We start from the raw sequence: 12419 nt of genomic DNA on the forward strand, positions 1-12419 counted from the left end.
AAGGGTGGGGATGGACAGGCCCCACAGCCCAGGGCCCCCAAGGGGAGCTAGGAACTAATGTAGATCAGACCAGGGCTGTGACTTCCAAGCCTGGGGGGGGGGCCCCCACAGCCCAGGAAGAAGGATACTAAAACTGTTTCCAGGAGTGGGGAGCAACTCTTGGCCTTATTACTTATGACTGAGGGGCCACGGGCAGGTCCCTTCCCTTCTTTAAGAAAGGAAAGTCCCTCATTTGCAAAATCAGGAGGTTGGACTAGATGACCTCAAATGTCCCTTCTAGCACTACATCTCTGAACCGATGAACTCCCAATCCAATGGGGGAGTAATACCTAGCATTCACCTGAAGCTTTAAAAAGGTTTGCAAAGGGCTTAACTTTTATTATCTCCTTGGACTCTCACAACCACCCTGGGAGGGAGATGCAATTGTTATCCCCATTTCATACATGAGGAGACTGAGGCTGCAGGCAGGAAAGCATTTCCCTTGCCTGTGGGAAGGAGAGATCCTTTCCCAGAATGGCTCCCCACAGAGATCTCTCTTGTGCAAAGATCTCAGTCAATATAACTCCTATTTCCCATGTACTTTAGTCTGCAAAGTCTTTCTTCACAAGTAAGAGGTGATGGATGATACATATAGTGTTATCCCCATTACATGGATGTGGCGATTGAGGCTCAGGGAGATTAAATGCTGGTTCAGCAGCATGGACCTTATAATTCCCTTTGCCAGGGTGCATGTACATGCATGTATGTATATCTACACACACACACACACACACACACACACACACACACACACACACACACACACACACACACAGAGTCTGTTCTAGAAACCACCTCTTCACAACCATCATCCTCCCACTCCACTCCAGGTCTGTTTTAGTCCTTCCCAATGGGGTGACTCACGTGAAAGGATAAACCATGGCAGCCACCGAGGGCTCATCACGGGAACAGATGTAGTCGAAGTCGAGCATGCCCTGCACTGCGCGTGTCTGCATGCCCCAAACAATCGCCTTGGTATGTCGGCTGAAAAGGGTTGTGGCCTTTCCTACATTGGCAGAGAGGAGAACAGGACAGACAGAGTACAAGGGCCTGGATCACTAGGGCTCCCACCTTCTGCCCCTAGACCCAGAATCTAAGTGAGTTCTGTTGGGAGAAGAGGGGGAGAGGGAAGAAGGGAGAGCTATCAACATCCCAGAGAGATGCTGAGATAATACATTAATAGTCGAACTTGACTAATTTTCTACTAAAACCTCATTAACCTGAAACCAGCCTAAATTCCTGAATAGTCTGAATACAAATAATCTTCTAAAACCTAAGGGTTATTACTTTCAAGCACAACCGGTAACTGGAACCGTGGGAAAGTATTGCTAAATCTTGCTGGACCTACTTGACTGTAACGATAAGAATTGTTTATACTTGTTGAATTATGTGTATTTGCCAGTGGGATGTTGGTTCTAAAAGTTTGCTTTCTTTGGTTAAACACTGCTCCTCCCTACTTTGTTTATATTACTGGCATGGCAAACCTTGAACTTCTTCCTAATGTGGAAAAAAAAAACACCCTTAATTTAAAACAGAACTACGTCCATGTAGTTCAAATTATCATGTCTTCCAAATGAGTCAGAATTCAAGGTAATGGGCATTACCACACTAGACTACACAGAATCCCTACCATCACTATTGAGTTACTGGGGATTCTGTCAAAAGGAAGGGGAAAGCCATTCATTACTAGGGCAATTAACCCTTGGGGTGTGTCTTTACCTGCTCCCATCACCCTTCTTTCCACCACTCTCTGGAGGGTTCGCTATAACCACTGAGCCACCACCACATGCTCCCTGAGGGGGTCCTCAGTAGGTAGACAGGAAGAGAAAGGGTAGAAGGGAGGGAATACAAGCCCTAAAAAACATCCTTTTTGCTCTAGTTGAGAAGCCTACTGATTTCTTCTCTAACAATAGGACCAGCAGACAGGGGAGCTAGCTGTCACCTCACTCCCCCAGAGACATGGCGATGCAGTAGGAGTATGTGGACGTGTATACATACTTCCCAAGAGAGGCGCTCTTCATGGGGGTAGGACGGGGGATTGGGGAGGGAGGTTCTAGGGGGGAACAAGGACTGCTACCGTTCAGATGAATCTGATCTTAATCTACTGTAATAAAATAGACCCAAAAAATGTGAGCGCAGTGGTCACGGTGCAAGCCACCAGACCTGAATTTCAATCTCACCAAGGCCACTTACTACCTGTGTGGCCTGGTGCAAGACACTTAACTTCTATGGGCCTCAGCTTCATCATAAAATGATAGCAAGATCTGTGATCCGTGATAAATGAGGTCACCTCTTGACATCTCTGTAACCCTGCCTTGGCAAGGTGGAATATTAACCCGTTTCCCTAGAGATAAAGGCATCAGGCAGGCAGGCAGCCAGCAACAGGATGTATGTATGTATGTATGTATGTATTTTCTTTCTCTTTCTCTCTCTCTCTCTCCCTTGAGGCAGTCGGGGTTAAGTGACTTGCCACATCTGAACTCACTTCCTCCTGACCCCAGAGTTGGTCCTCTATCCACTGGCAGTGCGTTTATCTGCCCCTAGATATATCTCTTTATAACCATACCTCATACATTGTAACTCTCCTAAGAGAAACTCTTGGTTACAGACCCTGAGCCAACTTCAGAGTCACAACACCTTCAAGTCCTGCTTCTGACACATACTGGCTATGTGACCCTGGACAAGTCATTTCACCTCTCTCAGGACTACAGGCAACACTTTGAGACAAGGCTGAAGAGCAGATACCAGTTCTGCATGCAAAGGAAGGAGATGCCCCAGACTTCTAAATCCTAGTTCTAGCCCCCAAACAAAAAAAACTCTCCTCCATTTCTTCAGGCAACCAATTCATTCATTTGTTCTAGTTACAACAGGTATCCAGCAGGAACTGCCATGTGGGACCAGAGCCAGATGGGACACAGGAGATCATGTAGTCCCACCTCTGCTCATTCTAGAGATGAGGAGACTAAGGCCCATATGGGGAAATGAGAGAGTACCAGAGGGATAAGCCTAAACTAGTACCAACTTACAAAATGTAAAGGCATGCAAGTGAGAAAAAAATACCACAGTCACCAGCCATGCTTGGGTTCTTCTCGGTGCTCCCTCAAACTCAAGAGGGACTTTCAGACCAATTGGGGGGGGGAGTCCCCTAGGAAGCTAGGATTCCCCACATTCTCTTTATTTAAAAAAAATCTTTCTGGCTGTGCCCTGGGCACCTATGCATGCAAAACAAACTTGGTCTCCTAAAGGGTTAAAGGGAAACAGAAGTCCCAGAAAATGCCCCTCAATCACACCCCATTTCCAACTTTAATGGGAGCAGAGTCTATCTATATGTTGGCTAAAAACAATCCCTCACCCAGTGGCCTTGGAAGCTAGTGTGGACAGCGCAAGTTCACATGGATTTGGATGGAAAAACTGGGAAGGGGAATGAGAGGGGTGATTGAAGGCTCAAGCATCAGCACTGTGATCAGAGAGGTAACGGGGCCAAAAGGTGGCCAGAGGGACGAAGCCATGACTGTGCAGCCTGAGCTTCCAGTTCCACTTGCAGGTAGACAAAGCTAGGAGAAGACGGCTCGCTCACCACTGCGCCTGCCCAAACACCGACCTCTGCTCTGCTCCAGCCCTTCTTCTCTGCCTACCATGCTCAAAACTTAGAAGACAGGACAGAAACAAAGGGGGAGGAGGGAAATAAGAACGACTTATTTTAATTTTAAAAGATTATATTTTAGCAATGGTTCCAGGAACCAGTTAGTGATTTTTTTCCTCTATCTATAAGCTTCGTGACTGAAGGGCAGGGGCCCCATATGCTTTAGAAGGGATCCAGGCCTAAAATTTATATGTATTACGATTTGAATTTAATAATATATCCATCTGGATTATCTTCTCTGGGGAAACCCTGCTGGTCAGTATTATCTGGGGGTTCCTCAGGGATCCCACAAATGGCATCTTTCTAATCACTTGTTTTGTACCCTAAAGTCAAAGTAACCCAATAGTCAAACTTGGTTTCTATGTCACCCCAGCTATCCTATCTAAGGGGATCCTGATATGGTCCTCCTAACAAGGGTGATCGTGATATGAACACACAAAAAAAATTATAGACAATTCTCAATTATCCAATTTATATATTAACCAAGGTGATCAGGACTTGACCTGCCTCCTGAACATTCTCTCTTCTCAGTTTCTACTCCCAAGGATAGGGAAAGGAAGAAAAATCCAAGCACATCCCTGTTGCTTCTTGGCAGTGCTAAAAAACCAGGTTGTGGGGGATGGAGGATAGGGGAAGGTAGGGACAAGAAGAGTGGGAGACGTGGTCATTTTGGATATGAACGAGGATTTGAGATCACTATGGTGTTCACTTAACCAGGTTCCCCTCTTCCTCCAAAGAACACAAGTTAAGAGAGAGTTAGATGAATTTCTCAGCTACCATGATGACCTTATTTCTCTACCTCCCGATCCTTTCCTATATATAGAGGAAGGAAAGACCACCACTCTCAGGCTCCCTTCTCCCTTTAGCAAAAACTGCTTTCATCTCCCTGATTCTCAGTCTCCAACCTCCAAACCCTCTCCTCCTCTTCTTCTGCTGCTCACCCAAATCCACCCCAACCAGGCCCGGCCCTGGTCAGTCACCCAGTTAGAATAGTAGTGTGTTAACATGCTGAGTGAGGAAGAAGAAAAACAGGACTTAAGGAGGAGAGTGAAAGACAGGAGAGATTCCACACAACACTACAAACCCACCAGAGAGAGAGGGAAAAAAAGCACACAGCAAAATGATCAACCACTAACAATGCCACACATTTAGCTAGCAATGGACATCCTACCTTTCGGGGATCTTGGACTTGGGACTGAATCTGTCAAAGAGAATGACCAAGGCAACTGAGTGACCCACAAAAGACTCCAAAGAGTCCAATGATGAGTGCACAGTACTGGAGGGTCAAGGGAAAATAAGGCTTCCAATTATACCATTGCCATCTTGTCCATTCAGATTACAGCGAGACGGTAGGAAATATATGGGAAAGGGACTAAGGCGGGGCAAAAACCTCTCCAACTCAGAATAAATAATGGGAGGGAAGATGACAGTGCAAGCTGGGCTTTGAAAAGGACTCACTCAGGTGTGAGCAGAACGTTGGTGGTCGGTCCTTCCTTCCTTCATCCCTCCCTACCACCTGGACTAGGATGAGCAGTCAAGAGAACGAAATCATTTAAGAAAGGTGATGGAGGCTGACACTGACCTCGTCGGAAGAGTTGCCACCTTACCCAGACCCGTCCTCAGAGCTAGCCACACCAGAAATCCTGGACATCCCACCTCCCACCAAAAACCAAAATTATTTAAATTAGGGCATGTCTGAGATGGGGAACCCACACAAGTGACAAGAACCAAAATCAGGGAGCCAGCTCTCTGTTTTCCACTTGGGAAAGAGAAGAGAGTCGAAGAGGAATTCTAATTTCTATTTTCAACTCATTCTGGCATTTCTGCAACCTCGTCTCCTCCTCTGTCATCACCTTCATCCGTTCCTCCCTTTAGCACAGAACAAGGAAGGGGGGGATACTAAAGGGTACGATGAGTGAAAAAGAACTATCCTAGAGACAGCTCTGCACCTTAAACTCTCAGTAAAACCAGTTTTAAAGGCCACAATCATCCCTTACCCACAGCAAACTTCATCCTTTTCTTCTAGTTCCCTCCCCCGCATCAATGTCCAAACGACTTTTTCTTCCTCTCTACTGAGATAACAAACCAGGGCAGGAAACAGAGAAGGCCTCAGAGGCTCCTCACCCCTCAGACAGTCTACCTTGGGTTGCAGCTGGTTTGGCCTTCTTTGCAGGTGCCACATCATCAGCCTTGGATTCAGAAAAGGATGCCGTCCTGCTGGGGGCTGGGGTCTGATGGGAAAGAGGAAATCTGGGTCACCTCAAAGTCACTGCTGTCCTATGAAGTGCCCCCTAAAAAAAAATCAGGAAGTGAAGGCTACTTGGGGAAAAAAAAACAAAACCGTTAGGCCCCAGCCCTAAGGAAATCAGAATGCATTCTACCCCTTTTTATTCTTCCTTGCCTGTTAAAAGAATTAGGAGGAAAACAAGCTGTTATGTTGTTGTGTTTGTCCTTCGTTCTGGAAGAGGACCATGACCTCAGGGAGGTGATGACATGGCTTGCAACTTAGGCCATCAGCCTCCTTTTCTCCTCCAGAGCCATCTGGGTCTAGTGGCCAGATATTTTATTTATCAGGAGGACTAGAGATGGCTTAGGATGCAATGGAAGACCCTGGCCCTTTTAAGCTAAGGTCTTTTCAGGTTCTCACTTTTAAGTAAGGTAACTTCCATTCAGTGAATAGGCCTCTTTAAGAAGTGAGTCAAGGGATGGCCCCTTTAATTTAAAAAAAAATCTAACTGGGAGGGGAAGACCCTCAGGGTTGCTGGCCGAAAGAAAAACAGTTACTGCTTGTGTTTGTCCTTCATCCTGGAAGAGGACCGTGACCTCAGGGAGATGATGACATGACTTGCCTTTGATTTGAGTGAGGGAGGGCTGTGCAAGGCCACCAGCCTCACTTTCTACTCCAGAGCCATCTGGGTCCAGTGGCCAGATATTCATCAGGATGACTGGAGATGGCCCAGAGGAAAACAAGCATAGGGTAAAAGAAGGAAGAGAAAACTGTCACCTACCGAGGAGCTGCCACTAGCATTGAGGAGAAAGTTGGCAGTGTGGGCAGCAGTGGGAGGCTGGTTTGGAATGGGCCGGTATCCTAGGGCCATGCCCACAATGGCGGTCATGTGAGTCTCAGTGCCAAAGACATGGATGGGGATCCCGGTGGTTTTCCCTGGAGTGAGAGAAGAGAGACAGAAAGAGGAAAAAAAAATCAGAGCCATGTCTAATTTCATGAGGATCTCTGTTCCCACACTGACCAGAACTTAGCCATAACAGAGCTTATAACTGGCAGCCTTATTAATAAAGGCTGACATTCACATAGTCCTTTTTAGGGTTGCAAGGTACTCTCTTCACAGGCACTAGCATTCACAACAACAATGGGGGAGGCAGGGGTGGGAAGGCTATTGTTGGTACTACACAGGTGTTCTTGTCACCACCTTATAGGAAAGGAAACCGAGGCTCACATAGCTAGTAAATGGGAATCTTCACTCACTCCACTCTCCCGGAATGCCCTGCACTGGATACATTTCTAAGCAAGCCTATTTGAGGCCACCTACCACTTTTATCAGTTGCTAAGTTACTCAAATAAAAACCAACATTAAAACCAGCTATTACCAATTCGGGGGGGGGGAATATATTCCTTCTTTCTTTTGTAGAGAGTAGGAAAAAGGGCAAAGGGGACAGACCAGTGTGGAGAGTCAGTTTTAATTTTCCCTCATTATTTTTCTGGTTGATATTTTTCTCTCCAATCAACAGCAATCAACTCGATGCTGGCGGGGCCCTTAAGGTACTTCCCAGAAGCTCTGCACTCAGTAAGTGCTCAGGTCATACTGGCGGAATGAAAGAAGCCCATTAAGGTCTTCTTTTCAACAAGATTTTTTACAAAGTGTTGTACTTTTAATGTAGGTTTGCTTAGGGTTGAATCATGCTGTTTGTCATAAGATTGTCTGTTTCCAGTTGGGAGGGTCATACTTTAGGCAGGACCCCTCCCTGCCCTCTGAGGGCTCACCATCTACAACATGTGTCTTTAGTAGGGATCAGCTCATACAGAGTAAACAAGCCTAGTCACAAACAGAAGGACAGACCAGTGAAAAATGGGCATTTTGGGGTAGGAGAGGAACAGAGGGCAAAAATGAGCACAAAATGGGGAGGGGGGGTGAAGAAAATTGAGAAAGGAAGAAACAAGAGGAAAGCAGCCACAGAATTTTACATCTAGGTAGAAGGATACTGGAAAAGGAAGGGGAAACCTAACATATGAAATCGAAGGTTTCAAGGGGTACTGAGAAGGAAGAGTGAAAAAGGACCAGGGCCTTCAATCTTACCAACTTCTCCCATCACCCGTAAGCCCTCCTGGTAGTTAGGACCACCCCTTCGAACAAAGATGGTGACCTCATGTTCCTTCAGGGGACCTTGGTAATCTCGAATTGCCCGCACGATGCCCTGGAGATCAACAAAGGACAGCACAGGGTCTGACTCCTGTATGTATACGACCAGGTTCAAAACAACAGACGTGAGAAACTGTTTTAATAGCCTCCAAATGAGTCTCCTTAGGAAGCTAGACATTCATTCTAATGACGATGCTGCCACTGCTTAAAGTTCAATTTGGGGTTGGGGGGAGCACAGAGGGAAAGACTTCATTTGGAATGATCTTCAGAACCTGTATACAAACCAAAAGGCAAAACCAGTCTCCTTACTTTATAGTCTACCCTTGTTTTTGACCAAAAAGCAAACAAAAATGGGAAAGGACAGAACAGATGGATGAGAAGAGACACTGAAGAAAAGCCTAGATAATCCATACATTAGATTGTAAAAGAGCCTTAGAAAAATAATTAAAAGTAAACAAATCCAACAAAACCCATTACACTCACTGATTGATGATGAAACTGCAAACTTCAAGAATCTTTTTGGATTCTTGGCAGTAAGCAGAAAAATTACAAAAATAATTTTTGGAAAATGTCATTTAAAAAAAAGAGCTATCTGTTCAAAGATTTTTACAGTAGCATTATATGTGATTGCAAAAAACCAACCAAACAAAAAGACCCAGAAGCAACCTAAGTATCTCACTGGTGAAACTGTGGTGCTAATGTGATGGAATATAACCACAATGCAATTAAGATGGACAATTATGAGAATATCAAAGGAATCTAAAAAAAGACAATGAAATAATAAAAAATGAGGGGTGGGGAGAAGCAGAATTGGGTACAAATCCAATTACTTTTTATGAGGAAAAATAAATGAAAATAAATGAATGAACAAAGAATCCTAATGGGAATTTAGAGGGACTGGCTGTAAAATGTTATGGTATTTTATGCCCTGAAATTTAATTTAATTTAAATGTGAACAGCTACTAAGCAAATCATCTGAAGTGATATCAGAATATTAAGTTTAAGTTAAAATACAAAGCATCTAATAAAAAACCAATACAACCAGTTTAAGTTAATGGAAAACAACAAACAACCAGTCATCAAGGACTTTATGCCAACCTGGGTAGAAGGGGCCAGACCCATGACCCTCCATGTGATCAATGGGGGAAACTGAAACCCAGTTTATCAGCAACTTTCTCAGCTGGGTCCTTGGGGAGCCCTATTCCTAATGAAGACTCCTTGACCACAGAACCCACTTGAACTACCTTCTAGCCATCTAGTCTACAAATAATACCCCTAGCCTGGCCTCATCAATCCCTAGGAAGTACACACACTTACCTTTCCTTTCAGCCACCCCTCCTCCCCAGAAGTTGCTACTACCCACAAGAGCTCCTTACCTTGAAGGTGGCAGCAACATTCGTGAAGTTCGCAATGCTGCCTCCAATGATGAGTATTTTGCCTAAGTTTGGGGTGAGGATAGAAAAGAGATAAGTTTTGGGACAATAACTAGCATGTCAAACTAACCCCAGTAAAAGAAGAAAGACAAAATCTGTCTGTTCTCCAGGGGTGGGAGGGGCTCCCTGGTATGTACCACTCTCTGAGGGTTGTGTTGGCTACACATTTGCTGAATGAAAGGCAGCTATTGATTATGGTCCTTTTCCCCAGGTGGTGTTTTGTTCTTAAACCACAGAGCACGTTAACAACCTACATTAACCACTATTTACTTTTCTAGGACGGGAACAGAAATAGTCCAGGCTCTTGTTAAGCCTGGACTTGGGCCATCCATTTCACCCACTGACCAGCTCTTCTGTAACTGACCTCTGAGCCATCAGAGAATACATAAGATGGAAGTGATAACCCCTCCCGGACCTTTTGAGCCCAGAGCTGTAAATTACACACATCACGAAGCAAGTGATTCCAAACTGCAGACAATTCCTCAACTATTATTTCTGATGCAGAAGACTACCCTTTTTAACCAAGTTTGGCATATGAGAATGATGGAACTAGCCTTATATTCCTTTCCTGAGCACATACCAATTACAGTGGGCAAGAAAGTCAGCTGGTAATTAAAAAGTAGGCCAAGGGTTAACATGCAGATTAACTACAAGAGGGAAAACCAAGAGTGGGGCAGAGTATTTTATCAGGTCCTGGAGGCAGGATAGGATGGAGGCTTTCTTATGGAGGAGGGCAGGGGGAACCGTCTCACCTTGTGGGTGCTTCTCCCGGGTCATGAGGGAGAGGATGGTCTTGGCGTAGTCATAGGTTTGCTGCTCACTGGGGGCTCCCGAGTATTCCCCATAATTAGCCAGTTCCTCTACACCCCCCAAATCACAGATTGTGTCACTGTGAAAAAAGTGATTGGGACAAGAAAACAGAGGTTATAGTTCACTCTTAGTTATCCATCCACCAATGGATCAACAAGTGTTTACTAAGTGACCACTACATTGAGGCTCCAGAGACAGTCCTCACCCTCAGGGAACACATATTCTACTGGAGGGGGACAGCATGACCAAGGGGATTGGATAGGAAAGCCTGCAACCTGGGGTTAAACCCAAGCAATCTTATTATAGACAGGGCACATGGTATAGTGGATAGAGGGCCAAACAGAGTTGGGAAGACATGAGCTCAAAATCCACCTTAGACACATCCTAGCTACTTGGCCTCTCTCTGCCTACTTTTCCTCCCCTATACAATGAGGGAGTCAGTCTCAATGATGTCTAAGGTCCCTTTCCAGCTCTAAATCTGTGATCTGATGCTCTTATGAACCATCAGTTGATGCTATTTAGGTCAGCTGAACGAATAAGAATGGACACTTGTATTGAACCTTAAAATTTGTGGGTCACAAAAACAATTTACCTCATCTGAGCCTCTAAACTATGTGGTAGGTGCTACAGGTAGGATCTCTATTTTACAGGTAAGGAAACTGAGACTCAGAGCAGTGAGGTGACTTAGCTATGGCCACACAGCTAGCCAATATCAAAGGCAAGATTTGAACTCAGGACTTCCTAATTCCATAGCCAGTATAATACCACAACATCTTAACATGGCACCACCCCTACAGAATACTGGCAGGAAGGGAAGGGGGGGGGGGGTCCGTCCCCACCGCCCCCTGGGTGGGCTAACATATGGATAAATGGTTGTATTATTTCAGATTTTTACAGACTGATATTCTCTTCTATTAATTTATTTTTAGTTTCCAACATTCACTTTTTTAAGATTTTGAGTTCTAAATGTTTCCCTGTTCCCTCCTCCTCCTCCCTAAGATAGCATGCAATTGATATAGGCTCTACATGGCATTCTCTTTCTGAGCCAGTCACCTGTCATGGCATATTTTAATGCAAGTCCAAGAAGACAGACTAGTAACTAAAGCAACAGGTAAAATTAGCCCCAGCAAAGAGTTCTAGAGAACACACAGGTTTTCCTTGCTTCTGGCTTTAAAAATAATGTATAAAATCTATGCCATAGGCCCTTTCCCAAAGCGCTTTGGAGAGAGAGGTCCTCTCTTTTCAGCAGTTGGGCAGACATGGGCTCTAAGACATTGTGTCATAGGTCACAACGAGACTGAAGAAAACTCAGAATCTAGAACAAGTGTTCTCATTTGCTGCTTGAGGTTCTAATTCTTACTGTCTGGAGAAGGAAGGGGATGGGTCATGTGGAAAAACACCTTCCTCTCTACCAGGACTCCCCGACTCCTAAATTCACCTGTACACAACAGAGGCACCACCTCCAGCCACCATCGTCCAAATCCTTCCCTTGGGGTTAAGCAAGGTCAGCTTCAAGCTCGCCCCACTTTTGGCATCTAAGTCAGCAATGTAGGCTTCCTGGGGGAAATCACAGAATGAATGGTCTCTTCCTGGCCTAGACAATCTGTCCACAGATGACTTTGCTCCACTACCCCCCAGCCAGTCTTTCCCCTCAAACTGGATAAGAATCCAGATACCTCCCTCTCTCAAGAGACACTTGGTACGAGGTCACTAAACTGACTTTGGCAGGGGGAGACTGGGCGGGGCCCCCCCATTTCTGAGAGACAAGATTTTCAGAAGAGAACATTATGCCCTCAGTATCATCATCCTCTGTTATCAGGCATCTCTTTGGGCCAAACCTGCTGCCTTAATTTCTCCTTTGACCCATGTCCAAGATGGGACCCTTCCCTTTCCTCTCAGTCCTCACCCAGCTTTTTATCTCTTACTAACTCCCCCCCCCACCTCCAGAAATCTCTTCTCACCCAGACTCTTCCCTCAGCCTAGAAGACCTAATAATGCCTAATCTCAAGATAAAGACTTTTAAAGGTGGTGGGGGTAGGGGGTGGCAAGAGGTCAATTAACATTCTGAAAGAGCAGCCAGAGCTGCCTTCTGATTCAGCTCAGAGGGAAATTGTTGGA

The 12419-nt window shown here is 45.3% G+C and overlaps 1 protein-coding gene across 3 annotated transcripts in view; it reads right to left on the reverse strand.

The window, feature by feature from the left end:
• ACLY (ATP citrate lyase) overlaps positions 1-12419 on the reverse strand; it is a 46355-nt gene that overhangs the window by 21008 nt on the left and 12928 nt on the right. For 2 of the 3 annotated variants that reach the window (XM_020972639.2, XM_020972638.2), the window contains exons 8-15: positions 11740-11858; positions 10244-10380; positions 9435-9496; positions 7996-8113; positions 6691-6845; positions 5823-5913; positions 4854-4883; positions 904-1045 (exon numbers count right to left, since the gene is read on the reverse strand). In XM_020972639.2, the coding sequence (XP_020828298.1) occupies positions 904-1045; positions 4854-4883; positions 5823-5913; positions 6691-6845; positions 7996-8113; positions 9435-9496; positions 10244-10380; positions 11740-11858 (854 nt within the window). The remainder of the gene's footprint in view (positions 1-903; positions 1046-4853; positions 4884-5822; positions 5914-6690; positions 6846-7995; positions 8114-9434; positions 9497-10243; positions 10381-11739; positions 11859-12419) is intronic. The other variant, XM_020972637.2, reaches the window with a different exon arrangement.

Source organism: Phascolarctos cinereus, unplaced genomic scaffold (assembly GCF_003287225.1).
Source record: "Phascolarctos cinereus isolate Bilbo 61053 unplaced genomic scaffold, phaCin_HiC Scaffold_5;HRSCAF=322, whole genome shotgun sequence".
Lineage (NCBI taxonomy): Eukaryota > Metazoa > Chordata > Mammalia > Diprotodontia > Phascolarctidae > Phascolarctos > Phascolarctos cinereus.